At 47.1% G+C, this 15,125-nt stretch overlaps 1 protein-coding gene across 1 annotated transcript in view; it reads left to right on the plus strand.

Annotated features, from left to right (window-relative positions):
- The window catches only part of LOC119397040 (activating signal cointegrator 1 complex subunit 3), a 623,467-nt gene that overhangs the window by 555,041 nt on the left and 53,301 nt on the right, over positions 1 to 15,125 (plus strand). The window contains exon 36 of the mRNA XM_037664465.2: positions 1,801 to 1,909. Within this exon, the coding sequence (XP_037520393.1) occupies positions 1,801 to 1,909 (109 nt within the window). The remainder of the gene's footprint in view (positions 1 to 1,800; positions 1,910 to 15,125) is intronic.

The raw sequence follows: 15,125 nt of genomic DNA on the forward strand, positions 1-15,125 counted from the left end.
GTAATTACTAGAGACCGGATTTTAGGCAAATGCCTATTTTGTTCCTTAGGCTCCTATTGCGCCTGATACATGAGCACGAATTAGAGTCTGAGAGCTTTTATAGTGTTTTTATAGTGCCTATAAATGCTATTTTTGGCGTTCGTGCCTATATGCCTATAAGTGCCTATAAATGCCTTTTTTCAACATTGGCGCCTGTATGAACACCATGCAGCCTCAGTTTTCCCTTCCGGGTGCAGATGAGCCCGTTATTCATTTTACCGCACTACGTTGACTGTTTGGAACTCTGTGGGATTCAACCTAGTCCTCTAGTTTAACCAACTCCCGGAAACAAACGCTAGCAGCAGAGAAATGGGACACATGCTTAGGCTTTAACCTAAGCCTGATGTAGCAGGCTTAGGTTTTAATTGAGGCGTTGGGGCAGCCGAGGCGATCTTGTTCAGAATGTTGCTACAGTTCCTGGAGCAGGACCTGGAACTGGAAATAGGTCAAAACTCGCCCTCCAAAACTTTTTTTTTTTTCGCGGGCGATGGCACCGCAGAACCCTTAAGACGGCTGCGCGGGTGTAAACAAACCCCCACCGATGCGTCCAAAGCCTTTTTCACGGGCGCCCTTGTATCTGCGCAGATTTTTTTCAATTTCGGAGACATTCTCTGCACCGAAGACAGGAGAGATTAGAGCACTTTCCGTGGTGCAGTGCAGTGAAGCCAATCTTCTGCATATTAAAAAAAATTATTTTGCTTGTATCTTGCGAATAAAGTGCCTTTAAATTTTAGTTTTTTAGTTGTTTCAAGACACGTAGAATAAAATCGGCGATGAAGAAAATCCCTAATTTTGTATCATTTTTGTAAAAAAAACTTGGCAGGGAAAGGCTTAAGGTGTTCACTGCGCGATTCGACCCGGCCGATAGGAAGAATCCCCTCCTTCTGGTATTACAGCAATCTGGATGTCTACTCCTGCTCTACCCTCTCCGTCATGCTGAAAAGAGAGGCTCGGAGGTCTGTGTTGATTCGACAGTCGACGCTTGACTCACCAAGCTACAGAATAAGCGTGGAGACCGCGTTCTGCAAAGCTTACGTAACAAAGGACAATTACACGCGTCTACGTTCAACTGTTGGTGCCTGTGTGCCACCTTAAACAATAACATTTCTTGTTTTCCTGTCGTAAATGGACGTCGCGCATGTCTTCCTTTGAAATTATTTGCATTTATGTAAAAATTTATTGTGCCTATATTTGCGACATCGGAGGCCTAAAACACTGCTTTGCCTGCCTATTTTTGGTGCCTAAAACACGCTTTTTTGATGCCTAAAAATCCGGCCTCTAGTAATTACAAAACTGGCACGCCTCACCAACTGTGAGCCAAACAAGCTAGCCATGCATGCATACGTACTGCCAACAGACTTTTCTTGGGCACCAAAAAAAAAAAAAAAAGACGTGTGTCGGTGTGCCTGATTGGATCTCTCTCCATTGCCGATAAAGTGTACTGCCGCAAAGATGTGCGTGTGTGCAGACACGTGCATACATACGTGTGCAGGCTGCTGACAGACAATGAGGGAACCACTAGGGGGATCAGCTTAGCCACTGCATTTGATCTCATGCTCAATCACTGATAAGGTGTGTGAGTAAGAATGTATTAGCTTTCCATGCCAGCTTGTCACTAGCTACTGCTTAGACTGCTTTTAGACTCGGCACGATGACCGCAACATTGTGCAGAGTCTGAAAAGTTTGGTTATGACATTTTTTATTTGCGTCGATTCTAGGAATAGCTGCAGATACTGAGAAGCTGCATTTACCCTGGTGCAGGTGAGGGATGCACTCCTGAAGCTTCCGAGTCAGACTGTCAGGATCAGCATCCAAGGGTTGTCTTCGGCCACCTCCAAGGAGTGGACGCATCTCAAGCTGGAACCTCTCCGTACGTAAGAGGCGACTGCCACCGTCATTCTGTCGTCGTGTTACTCATACCCGACTACTGTATCGAACCCAGGTAAATCAAATTATCCATTATGTGGAACTACAGCTTTATCGTCAGTGCATAGAAAAATGTCCGACTACATTGAAGAAAAATAGCTGGCATACATCAAATGTCGGGTAGCACGAAACACCCCAAGAAGATGGCTTTTCCTCACCTTAGGGAAAATAATCGTGCCGCCTGCATTTGGGAGCAGCGCAGCTAGGAGGGGGCCACCCCGAGCGGGTAGAAACTACCGCTCACGTGCCTTGTCGTGTCAGCCCATCCAATGGCTACTGTGAAGCAGAAGCTGGCAATAATCGGCTCACTCAAATGTCAAGAAATAAAGACCACTGCATAGAGCATGATTGATAGCTGACGTTAGGGCAAGAGGATTCGGCTGCCCGACGAGTACACACGAGTGCATATGAAGATGTTCTCACGTAGAACCCCCAGCTTGAAACCGGCGTCGTCGTCATCAGCCTGTCGAAGACCTCTCCCAATGACCCATGCTGTCCTGTGCAGGCCGATTTCATTTGAACTTTTTTCATTCTACCCTTTTGCCGTTCCTGGCCACGCTTCCCACCTCTTGGGATCCATGCCGAGCTTCTAACTGTCCTTCTCATGACGTGATAAATGTGAAGAAAGTAAAGTGGAAAAGATAACTTGCCGCCGGGAGGGACCGAACCTGCGACCTTCGAATAACGTGTCCGATGCTCTACCAAAGAGCTACGCCAGCGGTCATCTTCTCGTCCTCTTTATGGGGTATATATGTAGTACATTTAAACCTAGGAGTGTTAATCAGCGCCGATCGCAGCCATGACTGCGAGTGTGGAACTCTTTGTGTGGAACACTCACGTCAGTAGGCAGAAAAAGAGTGTTCCACACTCGCAAATGTACTACAGACAATGTACAGACAAATGTACTACAGACAGGCTGATGATGATATATACCCCATAAAGTGGACGAGGGGATGACCGCCGGCGTAGCTCAGTGGTAGAGCATCGGACGCGTTATTCGAAGGTCGCAGGTTCGGTCCCTGCCAGCGGCGAGTTATCTTTTCGTCCACTTTACTTTCTTAACATTTATATTCTAATTACTAGAAATAACACCCGCTATACTTTCCTTGGCACTATTGTCTGTTAGTTCTCATTAATATTGTGTCTAACAAAGAAAAACGAGCCCTTAAAAGTCACCTTCTTTCCTTATTTATATGAGCGACTTTCGGTTTTGGTTTCTGGGCACCGAGTTGGACAGTGACGTCCCTATGTAGGAAGCTTGAACATGTGGGCCCACCAAGCTGTGACGCACGCAGTGCTGCATCGTCTGCTCTTGCACACGCACGCAAGCAGCCGTCCAAATGCGTCAAAATTCGCTAAAATTCTCTAATAGAGAATATTAGCATGTAACGAATTCTGGTATACGCTGATATCTTTGTGGAGTAGCAGGTTACTCGACGATGGTATCAACATCTTGTGGCGCTTCATGGAGCCACAATTATAGGTTCGTTTTTTGTTTTGGCATAGTGACCATGGGGAAAAAATGTTTAAAAAGGCAACGCATTCAGAACTACATCGCTGCCGAGAATTTACACTAGCAGAGAAGTACAACACATTGGATTTCTGCAGCAGCAATTCCGTGCTTGTCTAGTTCATCTTAGCGCCGCCAGGTGGCCCCACCTATCCGGTATCACGTTTACAGCAATGGTATGCTAAAGCAAAGAAGTGTGCGAACAAACTAAAATTCTCTCAAGTCGCCTTCGCAGGTTCGCGTGACGATGCGAAGCACTTTGCAAAATGCGAGCAAGCTAATTTGCTTTGGCAACATGCTGAGCAAAAATAAGTGTAGGTTCACAGTCAATGCTCTCGTGGCTTGGCTCCTGGTGCAGCAGAGCTGAGGGTCTAATACGGTCTGACATCACTAAAACTTCCATTACACTTCCTACACAGTGACGTTGGTGTCAGTAGCGGTAGCGATAGGTCTCAATTTCAAGAATGAGCATTTTGGCACACTTTGAAAGCGAAATAAAATATATCCTAAACGTTTGCTTCGTCCAACACTTCGTGGCGAGTGTCCTTTCACACAGAGGAAGCCTACAGCAGGCTTTTTATAGCCTCCAAATTTGGTGGCACCACCCCTTTAAATATCTTAGATCTTGGGTATCTTAGATACTCTCTGGGTTTCTTGTATATGTTTCATGGTACCTTCGACAGATGGTGTATCCGTATCACCAATACATCGCATGAAGTATTGCGTATTTTAAAATGCACGATACATCTTTAGCACAAGTGATTGAGGGGTTGTAGCGATTTGGGGTGGTTTAAGCGAATTAATGCAGAAGATCACACAGTAATGCTAAATTTTGTACTGAACAAACGCGGATGACTACGACTAAAGCTGTGCAACTAGCAAAACTTTGGGTGCGAAGCGAATTAGAATATTAAAGTGTGAGTGTGAATCGAATCGAATATTTTTCTAATACTTCGAAGCGAAATTACGGAAAAAAAAGTTGCAGGGGATCCCTAAGCACATTCTTATGAGATAGGAACATGAAAGTGTTTGTTTTGGCGGCTAGGTTGGTGAAGCTGTGGAGGGGTGAGTTCCCTAGTTATCTTATCAAGAATGAGGCAATGCAGAGGCCGAATTGTATTGATTCACATGACTTGGTGCAACCAATGTACACATGAAAGGAAACGGCGCTAGTTCTTCAGCCTCTGCTCCTCCTCCTCCAGCGTCTGTGGAGGCCCTACTGATGTGGTGGGGAAGAGTGCACTTCCTTCGAGTCTGGAGTTCCTAATCTGCCCCATTGACGTCAATGTGTAAGAACATCTGAAATTTCGGACGCTGAAAATCTTCAGCGACCAATTTTTCAGACTTTCTGGCCAAATTTCAGGTACGAAACGGCCTTAATTAAAGCCCCCACCTCTGCCGCATCTTTCATCTCGGTTCGAATCAGCACTTTCGGGAGTCGTCCCGTTTGCTGCCGTAGCAGAATCCGAAAGGCAGCTTTGCCGCAATACCTGAATGTGCTGGGGTGAAGCATATCGAAAATCTGAAGGGGCCACTGTCATGGCGCTGTGTGACCGGTGCAGCGATGCCATTACGGATAAGCACCAGAAATGCACAGAGGCGTGATGGCAGCAGGCGGCAAACACACCAGTACGGCTTAATCGCTGACCACCCTTCTGATAAGCACCTTCAGCTAACTGCTCAGTAGTGCATGTGGCCTAGCGCAGTTGTATGCGCATACATGCCACGCCGCTGTTCATGCTGCCTCTTTGTGCGAGACAGGTAAGTGCGCCGCACAGAGGCGTTGCCGTGCTGAACATGAGCAGCTCGCAATCGCCGCACCTATGTGTGGATGGGAACGGAGTGGGCATCACAAACACTTCAGTGACAAATGCGTGCGTACAGTACAGCAAGCACCCCGGCAGCGACGGCGTCAGCTTAGTTGGCGATGTGCTGCACACAACTAGGAACAGTCTGCTTCACGCGGAAGCAAATTCTGCGTATCGGCGGAGATGCGTGTGCACATCGTTTACATGTGCACACGCATCGGGGAAAGCCAGACGAGTCGTCCACTCTTCTGCCACAGTCTTTGTGTTCCGTGCCATCCTTTCGAAACGCTCCATGCAAGAGAGCCGTAATCTATTCTACGCTTTGCTGGTATCAGCGGTGCTCATCACTAGATGCAAATTTGCAATTGGCGGTTGGACGCAGTTAAGTGGGGTTCGTGGCAGGTACCATATGTGTTCACGAGAGTCTGGGCACGCACCAAAATGCCTGATAAGTGTACTGGGATGCATTAAAGCTATTTCGGACGTGGCTGTGGCAATTTGACAGCCTGAGCGGAATAAAAAAGCATGACTGCATTTTTTCGGATGACTTTGCGGTCTTTAGGTAGTCCGAAAAATCGGATGTTGACTGTATTTATTTTTTAGACGTTCGAATACTTCGAATAGTCAAATTCTGGTGTGAATCGAATCGAATAGTAAGCACTATTAGAAAAATATTCGAAAGTTCGAATATTCGCACACCCCTAGGAAAGATGCCATGGGGCAGTAGTAGGCTTGTGCGAATAGTAAATTTTAGGCTTGAAGCGAATTCAAGGCGAATAGTGATTTGGTAAAATAATTTCGAATCAAATTCGAATAATATATATCACATAAAGAAAAATGATCATATTTGTCATGACCCAACTAACCTGCACAATATTTTTTTTTAATTGAAACAAGGCATGGTGCAAATGGCATTCTTTTTCTTTCAAAGGAAGTGGAAGCAACTTTGAATAGTAGCAGGATTTGAATTTCAATAGAACGCATGTGATAACCTGTAAAACAAGTGACGTTTTAAAATTTACTATACTTAGAGCGTAGATAAGCCGGAATAGCATCATGCGAGGAGGACCGGACTGGCCACCAGCGCTTTCCTCCTTTCTCGCTCGTGCGCGACGGCGCGGGGTGTGTGGGCTGGTGCTTGGATGAGTGGCGTTTTCCAACAATTTTTGCGTGTTTTAGGTCGACCTGCGGATTTTGTTCTCTTGTATTGCGATGTCAGCCAGCGAAAGATCAATGGGAAACCACTGTGCCGTTTTTGGTTGTTGTAACAACTACTGAATAAAGGAAACTGCTGTATGAATAAGTATTCGATGTGCATCACCAAACGCGGAGTGTGTGCGGTTGCAAACTTTTCAACGTAGTACATCGTTTGTGTTACGTTACAGGTTCTAAATCGGCAAGTGCCACAATATATCCGGAATTTCCAGTGTTCCACGCAGCCAAGTGTGAATCGGATATGGACATATTTGTGAAAAAACGTAAGCGGTCAAGTACGGCCCTGTCCGATAAAGTGCAGAACATCTAAGTACCACTCGAGTAGCCACCTGAGTTGTTTTCGCTTTGTTTTATCATTATATTTTAATATGATGTCTTTTGTCTAACAATTAACTTCGTAGCTCAGCTCAACACGGTGATCGCTGCAGTTGATGTATACCGGTATTAGCACGGACAAGAAATCCCTCACTTCGCAGCGGGGTAACCGGCATCATACATTTAAATATTGCTCCGTGCCAGCCTTGTAAAACCCGAACGTTCAATGAAGACTGCATCAAAAGGACGGGGCGAGATCTTCATCGTGGGGTTACAACTTCTGCAAGACAGCGGGTGTATCGTATACGATGCGCGATATGGAAGCCGAATAGTAAAAAAAAAAACAAAAAAATCTGTCGCTTCGTGTGCAGAACAACTACCTCAGGAAGACAAATTTTTACGTGGTCAGGAACCGTGTCCGATAAGTCGCACAATGATATACAACATAGTTAATTCTCTTCTAATCGCAATACAAAAACGACGTTGTTACGCTTGTCTAGTGTTTCTTGAACTGCCAATTTTGCTGCTTAGCTTTGCGAACGACAGCAAGAATTTTGCAAGAACAGTACATCTGGTATACGAAGGTATATATATATATATATATATATATATATATATATATATATATATATATATATATATATAAACGCGAATCACCTCCGATACCGATCAGAGGCTCGAGCCGAGCCCGGGCGCGCTTCGTGCCTCACCGGCAGAAGAAACTCTATCACCATTCTCATCTTATCGCCGCCGAAATCCAATCATATATCATGACTCTTAGAAGAAAAAAGAAAAAGAAGCGTGCCGGCATGTTAACATAAGCAGCGTTTTTATGTACCAGCACTTCCCTGTAAACAGCTCTAACTTCATCCACACCGGTGGGCAATAAACGAGTGAGTAATAAGCGGTCACTTACAAGTTCAGAAACAAGATAGGCAACTGTTTGTGAGTAACAAACAGGTGCTGCGCCATGAAATCGAGACTGCGTGTTCACGCACGACCGCATGTACGAGCGGTAGTCGGTGCGACAGCATAAACACACCGTGTATGAAAAAATCTAACTAAAGGTTTACAGTCCAAGAAAAAAATTCATTGTATCCCGTACGAGTGGCGGAACTTGCTTGCCCTGCTAGAACGAGTCGAAATATTTGCGTGGTTTTCCAACAGACAGTGCCGAAAATATATGACATCGACCACTTGCGACACGTTCGCGCCGCCGTATATTAACATCATTGACCCTCAACGGATCAAACCTTTTCAAGACGTCTCACAGGCTCATTTCCTACGTAGGCCAGATCTCTTCATACGAAATTCACCAGAGCGAAAAAAACCTACTGCAACTGCAGCCGCACGCATACCTTCCATAAAAACGCGGAGCTTCGCACATGCCAGTGGGTTGCCAGACCAGAGACGGCGCCGCCCACTAGGCAATATGGCGGCATCCACGAAAAAAAGGTCTATAACAAGCTTTTAAACTTCAAAAATGATGACTCGATGCGAGGGTACTATGTTCATTTAACCTTGAAGTGGAGCGTCATGGCAGTGCGAATTTTTCCTGGAAAGGTGTATTCACGGTATAGCACCCCTCCACTGCATTGAAACCACCTTTCAGGGGGGTTACACGCAGAGTAATATACACCTATTCGTTCATTTCAAATACTTTGAGACTTCCAATAATTTAAATTCAAATTCGAATACTGTAATATTCGCTCGAATATTCGAGCACTTTGAATATTCGCACAGGCCTAGGCAGTAGCAACAATTATAAATTTCAATAATTGTTTTCCTTATTGTCTTTTTTACGTGCCATGTTGTGCCTTCATAAGAACCAGTCAGCTCTGGCAATGAAGGAAGGTTTGACATGAAGCCAGTCTTTCTTTTGAGCGTATAATTGTAGTAATTGTGATTTGTATTGATGGGAAGAAAGTAAAGTGGCTGAAAAGACAACTTGCTGCCTTCGGATTAGATGAGTGAGCTGTGAGGGCGGTCGCCACATGCTTTATACTGTGTGCAGTGACCACTCTGTATTCCGATGCAGAGTTGTGCCGCTTCGGCCGGCAGAATCGCTTTGCCACTCTCTGAGTCACTGCTGGACTGCATTTACGCACCGCACTCATTTAGGCCAGCTTTCCTGAAGCTGGCCAGCTTTCCTGAAGCTGGCCAAGTGAATTCGTGAGGCCCAGGCCTCACGAATTCACTTGGCCATCTCGCCAAACGAAGCTAGTCTAATGTTCCCAGACGGGGTGAAGGTGTGCTCGCCAGCCATCGTCCAGGCCTCGCATAGACGCCGCAAAACATATTTCAAGTCCCGTTGACTGCAATATCCTCTGGCTAAAGTATTTTTGTCATGCCACCGGGAATTGCCACTGCGGTGCAGGTCGTTGCCTTGATTTTCTTTAGACTTGAATCAGTGATGTGTGCCCGCATACTGTCCATCACCAAAATGCACCTCTTGACGCTGAAAAATCCACCTGGTCTCTTGGCAAAACACTTCTCTAGCCAAATGGCCATCATCTCCTCATCCATCCAGCCCTTTTTGTTTGTTTGAATGACAATGTCGAGAGGAAAGCTTTCTTTCAGCATGGTTTTTCTCTTGAAAATAACAATTGGTAACAGCTTAGTGCCGTCCACGTAGCAAGCACGGACGACAGTCAAATGAGACCTCTCAGCATCTCAGTCTTGTCCCCCTTTTTTGCAGCAGTCCTTCCGACCGGGATGTCAAACGTCGAGGGCACTCGATCCATATTTATAATATGGCTGTGAGGGACATTGTGAGGCTCAACTTCCGTGTTGAAAAATGCTCTGAAATTTCCAAGTTTATCCTCAAAATTCGCCGGTAGGTTTTGGCACATGGTTGTGCGAGCTCGAATATCCGATTTTTTGCGCCTCATAGATCTGGAACACCGTGAAGGTCCACCGACGAAGCCCACAGCATTCATTTCCTTAACCCTCTGAGGGTTTTCGCCGTACATGTGCGGCATCATCTGACAGGCACCAAAGGGTTTTCATCGTACATGTACGGCATATCCTCTATGTTTAAGATGCGCATCTTTTTCGATCATTTCTCTTGCTTCGCACGTGCTGCCACATTTTGGGAGTACGTGGAATTTTTTCCATGCGCTGTCTCTGCATTGCTTTTTTTTTCTTCCCAAAGCGGCGTGCCAGCTATCGCTTGCCCATCCGAGTGCGTTCGCAGTGCAACTGGTTTAAAACGCGTGCCTTTAGCTGTCATTTCTCTTGCTATTTTTTTCATACGCCGATGTCTCTTGGCGGTCACACGGGTAGCCGGGCAAGCTGTGCAGTCTGAACAGATACATGCACTCCCCAGCTCGCTGCATTAAAAATCCGCTTTGGCCACTCTGCCTTCGGTGTGACCGAGCCTTTAGCAAGCGCTGGTGCCTTGAGACGCACCTGCACTGTAGAAAGCCCCTACCTTCCACATGTGCTAAAAATCTATGATTGCAGACCGGCTTCCAGCAACAGCCGTCATGCTTTTTTCCTTGGTCAGCCTTCTTTGTATTCTTCGTGGCCCGCATGTTTTCCGATGCCAGTCACCAACCAATTTCTCGCTAACACCGAAATGCCGTTGTGCTGCCATATTCGACTGCATAGGCGACAGCAGCCAACTTGAGCTTTGTGGTATAACTTCTTTGTCAAGTTTTAAGTGCCATTGCGAAACATGTAGCTTGCGTTCACTATGAAGCACTGACCAACGAACGATTGAACACGCTATCGCTATCACAACTTCGACAGCAAGCACTCAAAGGCAAGGACTGGGTACAAGTCCTGCAAGAAAGCACTTTCACTGTTGCCAAAGGAAGAGGAGCTGGTTCTCAAGTGGCAGTCGAACATACCCAGAGCTGACAAGAGAGAAATGCAGCTGAAGGGGAGTTGCATTTTGAGCCGCAGTTTGTGTTGTGGCATTTCGAGCGCAATATGCAAGGCGAGTTGGTGCGCATTGATCAGAGCAGGCCGGTTCGCCTGTCAAAATGCAGTGCCAGCTATATGTCCAAAATCTGCCAAAATACCTCTCGAAACCAGTTCCAAAGGAAACGCACAGGAAAAGCCAACATCGCAGCCCTTGTTGCCCAAAAGAAGACGTCGCATGGGCGGACCACGTTGTCGAAATTCTGAAGGAGTTGTGGCTGAAGAAGGGCGTGCGACTGTTGAAGCTCTACCTGCACATGGTCCTGAACATACCACTTACATCCAAACAGTGGGCAAAGCACGTGTTTACCTGGAAGAGACATGAGCCTGCTTCATGCACTGAAGAGGGTGCTGTTTCGATCTGGGGAAAGTGTGATAAAACATGAGGTGTTAGTGTGCTTGATGTGCCAACCGATCCAGCATCCATTTTGCAAGAGGTCAACAGCCTGCATGTTTGCACTGCTGCGGGACTGAGTGTGGAATTATCAAGCCAGAGTGTCATGCGAGCATCTGCTTAACCTAAGCTGCTGGGCGAAGCAACGAAGATGACTAGAAGAAATATCTCGTCAAAGCTGAGAGCGACATCTCCCAAGTGAAGGAAGATAACGAGGCCTGAAGAAAACTGGTCAGCTTCCACCTAAGGCTGCTGTTATTCAGTAATTTGAGGCTGCAACACGGAAATCTCCGAAAGGCATGTGGTATAACCCTGAATGGCTCCTTGAATGCATAATTATGCACATATACATAGAGCAAACGTCTTACCAAGCCGCTGCTGCCCCAAGAGTGTATGAAGCCGTACAAGAGCATGGTCGCTTTTAATCACAGTGTGCTTCCAGTAATTGCCATAAAAACTGAAAAAAAATTCCCAAATTTGGGGGTCATGGTGGGCTTATTTGATGAGGTGAAGCTGGCAGAAAATTTTGCTGTTAAAGATGGCTTGGGCAAAATTGATGGCTTCATCGACCTGGGTCCTTTCACTCTTGAGCCCGGAAAAATAGTTGCATGCAACCACGGTTTGGTGATCCTTTCCCAGCCACTCTCAGGGGCGTGGCACCAGATTGTTGGTGTATTTGCATCCTGAGGAAACGTGGAGGCACCGCTGCTTTTGAAGACCATTCCAGAAGCCACTCTTTTTGCTCAGAATGCTGGCCTCAGGGTGGACTACGTAACTTGCGACGGTGCGTCATGGAATTGTGCCATGTGGCGGCAGTTTGGCACCTATGGGTCTGCAACTGCAATTAAGCCATCTGCAATTCACCCAGGTAACAGGCGCCTCTTTTTTTTTTCTCAGACTGCATCTGGAATGGCTTTATAAAGGCAGGCTACAAGATACTGGACGGTCACGTGGATGTGACACCAATTAAAATAGCTCATGAACTAAGTCAAGTGGGCAACTACATTCACAGGATGTGAATGTACACCCAAATAATAATTTTGCCTTCAATCTTTTTGGCCAAGAAGTTCTCCAGGGCCTTTTTTTCTACAAACATCAGATGGTAAGTCAGTGCTCTTACCGTGACCATACAGAAAAGTTTGTTGATTTCATGCACAGTTTAATGCCTGTCCTGACATCAAGAGTGCCATCGGATGTCCTGGAGCCAAATTCAAAGAAAGCACAGATGTTGAATGATACATTAGAGTTCATAAACGAGTGGGAAGCATGTGCAGAACCATCGAAGAGAGGCTTTCTTTCACCTGGTACAGCACAAGGGCTCCATGTAGGCTTGAAGGCTACGTTGGAGCTGCTGGAATACCAGGTAGGCTTCAAGTATGTCTTAATATCACATCTTAGTTAAGGCCCACTGGAGAAGCTTTTTGGTGTAATAAGGCAGATCACACAATGTCAGCACAATCCCTAACAGCTGTGAACTGCCTTGCTTTCTATAACTTGGTGAAAGCACCAGACTCTGGAAACGCTGCAGGTGACACACTCGTATCATTGGCCGGAGCAAATGAGGTAGCGAGTGAGGCGGACAATTTGTTAGATGCCGGCAAATTGGAAGATGCATCCAGTGTGCTTGATGCATCAACAGAACTGACTGATCACATCTAGCTGCAGCAGACCAGTGATGCAAGGTTGGTCTACTACTTGGCTGGTTACGTTGCTAGGTGTAAGGTCCTAACGACTAAGTGCCACGAGTGGTTCCAGGTGCATCAGCGAAGCAAGCAGACAAGGTTCTTTCGTCTGTTCTTTCTGTGATCGGGGCAGGCTGCTCTATCCTTCGAGTGAACTGCTTTCTTTTGTTGAAGCCTTGGAAGACACTTTGTGCTTTAGCTGGAACAAGCTCCACAAGGACAGCCTCCCGGAAATGGTCCATCACTTGCCAAATGTACCCACAAGAAGTATTTGACATGCAACCTAGTCAAGTTTTTCATCATGAAGAGGCTTTATTCTTACATGAAATCATCGAGTGAAAAAGAACCAGCACATAAAAGGAGCCCAGACAGGACAGACTGAGTTTTTATTAGTTTTTTCTAATGGCCCCTTAATGTGGAACACTAGAGGACCAAATAAACATTAGACGAATGTCGGTGTTCTTTCTCCATATTATTTGTGGCAAAAAAATGAAGCTTGCACTGGCCACGTAAGACTCGAAAACAGTGCAGCTGGCAGGCGTAAAGCCGCCTCTTGCAAACCATGCCAGACTTGTACACAGGCGTGGCGGGCAGCCTCTGCTTGAAGTGCACGTCCACCACAGCATCATCCGGAACACTGCGTGGCAGCAACTGTAGAGTTTCTTGCATGCCGATGGGCACGTTGGTGACCTGTCCCCGTATCCCATACTGCCCGTAGTCGTGGGTGAGCCGTCGGATGTTCATGAACAGTATCCTCGGTGACACCATTCGCTCTTCCACCTCGTTGAGTCACAGTAGCGATGCGGGCTTGTTGGAGTACCGTTGGGGACGCTAAATTGTGGAAGAATACCATGCACAACCATGCTTCGTCACGTCCTGCACAACTTAAGTTCACCGTGGTCATTCTCTTCCTGGAACATTTCTCGTAGAACTCGATAGGCATTGGCACGCTTTTTGTTGCAACGCACGGATCTGATTGAAGTTAAATTTGCGTTAAACCAAAGCCTATCGCACACCTTACACGAATTTCCAAACTCAGTCACCAGAAACTCGCGAGCAAATCTGGCGTTGGTTCCATCGGTGCCCGCATGGACTTTTCGCCGCTTGTACTTGGCTCCACCGACTCCAGGTTGACTGCTCATGGCTCGTTTTCTCTCCACTTCCCACACATTCTCGCACCCTGCATAGTCCGGATCTGCCCACCATCGCCGTTTCGCCACTGCTTCGTTGACCACAAAGACTAGATCAATTCGTTGTCGACGGCTACGTGCTTAATCAGTGACATGTTGAGCCTCACGATAAGCAGCCTCTTCTTCGGACCTTTCTCGGGCGGCCGTGGCCAGTACTGCCTAGTCACGACAAGGCGCGGCTCCTTTATAGCAATTCCAAAGACATGCACATGCGCAGTAACTCTATTTATGACATATTTTATGATGTAAATGGTTGCTAGGCAACACCAATTTAAAACTTGGCGCGGTTTCTATGCATCTGCTGTGCGTGTTGGCGTGACGTCACCCCAGCTGCCGCCGTAGTCAGATGTGGTGTTGTGTCGAGCAGGAGCGCGGTGAACCCGCGGCGGGAGAACGGAGAGGCCGAACGACGGGAGGCACATAAAGTGACGACGCGTAGACCAAGCTTCGGCGAGACTGACGGGAGACTGCTCTCTGTGTTTATTGCAGGTGGTTTTAAGGAGGGGGAAGAAGGGCTGTTGTTCAGCGAGGCACGGGTCACATGACCAGCATGGCCACGCTGGATTGGTGATAGCAAAGAGGCATGGAAGAGACCCAGCTCCACCTAGTAGCATGAATAGAGAGCTCAACCGCACTGGTGTCTTAGCATGTCACCAAGGGTCGCGCGACTTGAACAGGGGTAACTTCCTGTACCGACGCTCGTCGCGTACGGCAGACTGCCGCGAAATGCCCTTTGATACGGCAAAATTGGCAAATTTTCTTTTTGGCCGGACATTTTCTTGAAGTCGCCAAATGCCCTAACTTGCCGCAGCGAAAACGGGCCAACGTGAGGCTTGGGCACAAGCTGTTGCACTTGCTGGCAGCGAACGCAGTCTTGTACACCTGCCGTCGAGCCCGCGCAGCCATCTTGGATGCGGCCGCTTGACTTGTGGGGGCAGCCGCCGCCATGTTGAGTCAGATGCGGGGCCAGCAAAGCAGCCGACCCGCCATTTTGAGCCGCTGCGGTGCACTGGATGCTGCCGCCGTAACCGGAGTGCGAGCCGAGTAGCCGCTCATTTTCTCCGAACGTCGCGTTGGCTTTGTTGAGCGCCTCCAGGTCGCGTCCAACTTCTTCTGCCT

The sequence above is a fragment of the Rhipicephalus sanguineus genome, chromosome 6 (assembly GCF_013339695.2).
Source record: "Rhipicephalus sanguineus isolate Rsan-2018 chromosome 6, BIME_Rsan_1.4, whole genome shotgun sequence".
Classification (NCBI taxonomy): domain Eukaryota; kingdom Metazoa; phylum Arthropoda; class Arachnida; order Ixodida; family Ixodidae; genus Rhipicephalus; species Rhipicephalus sanguineus.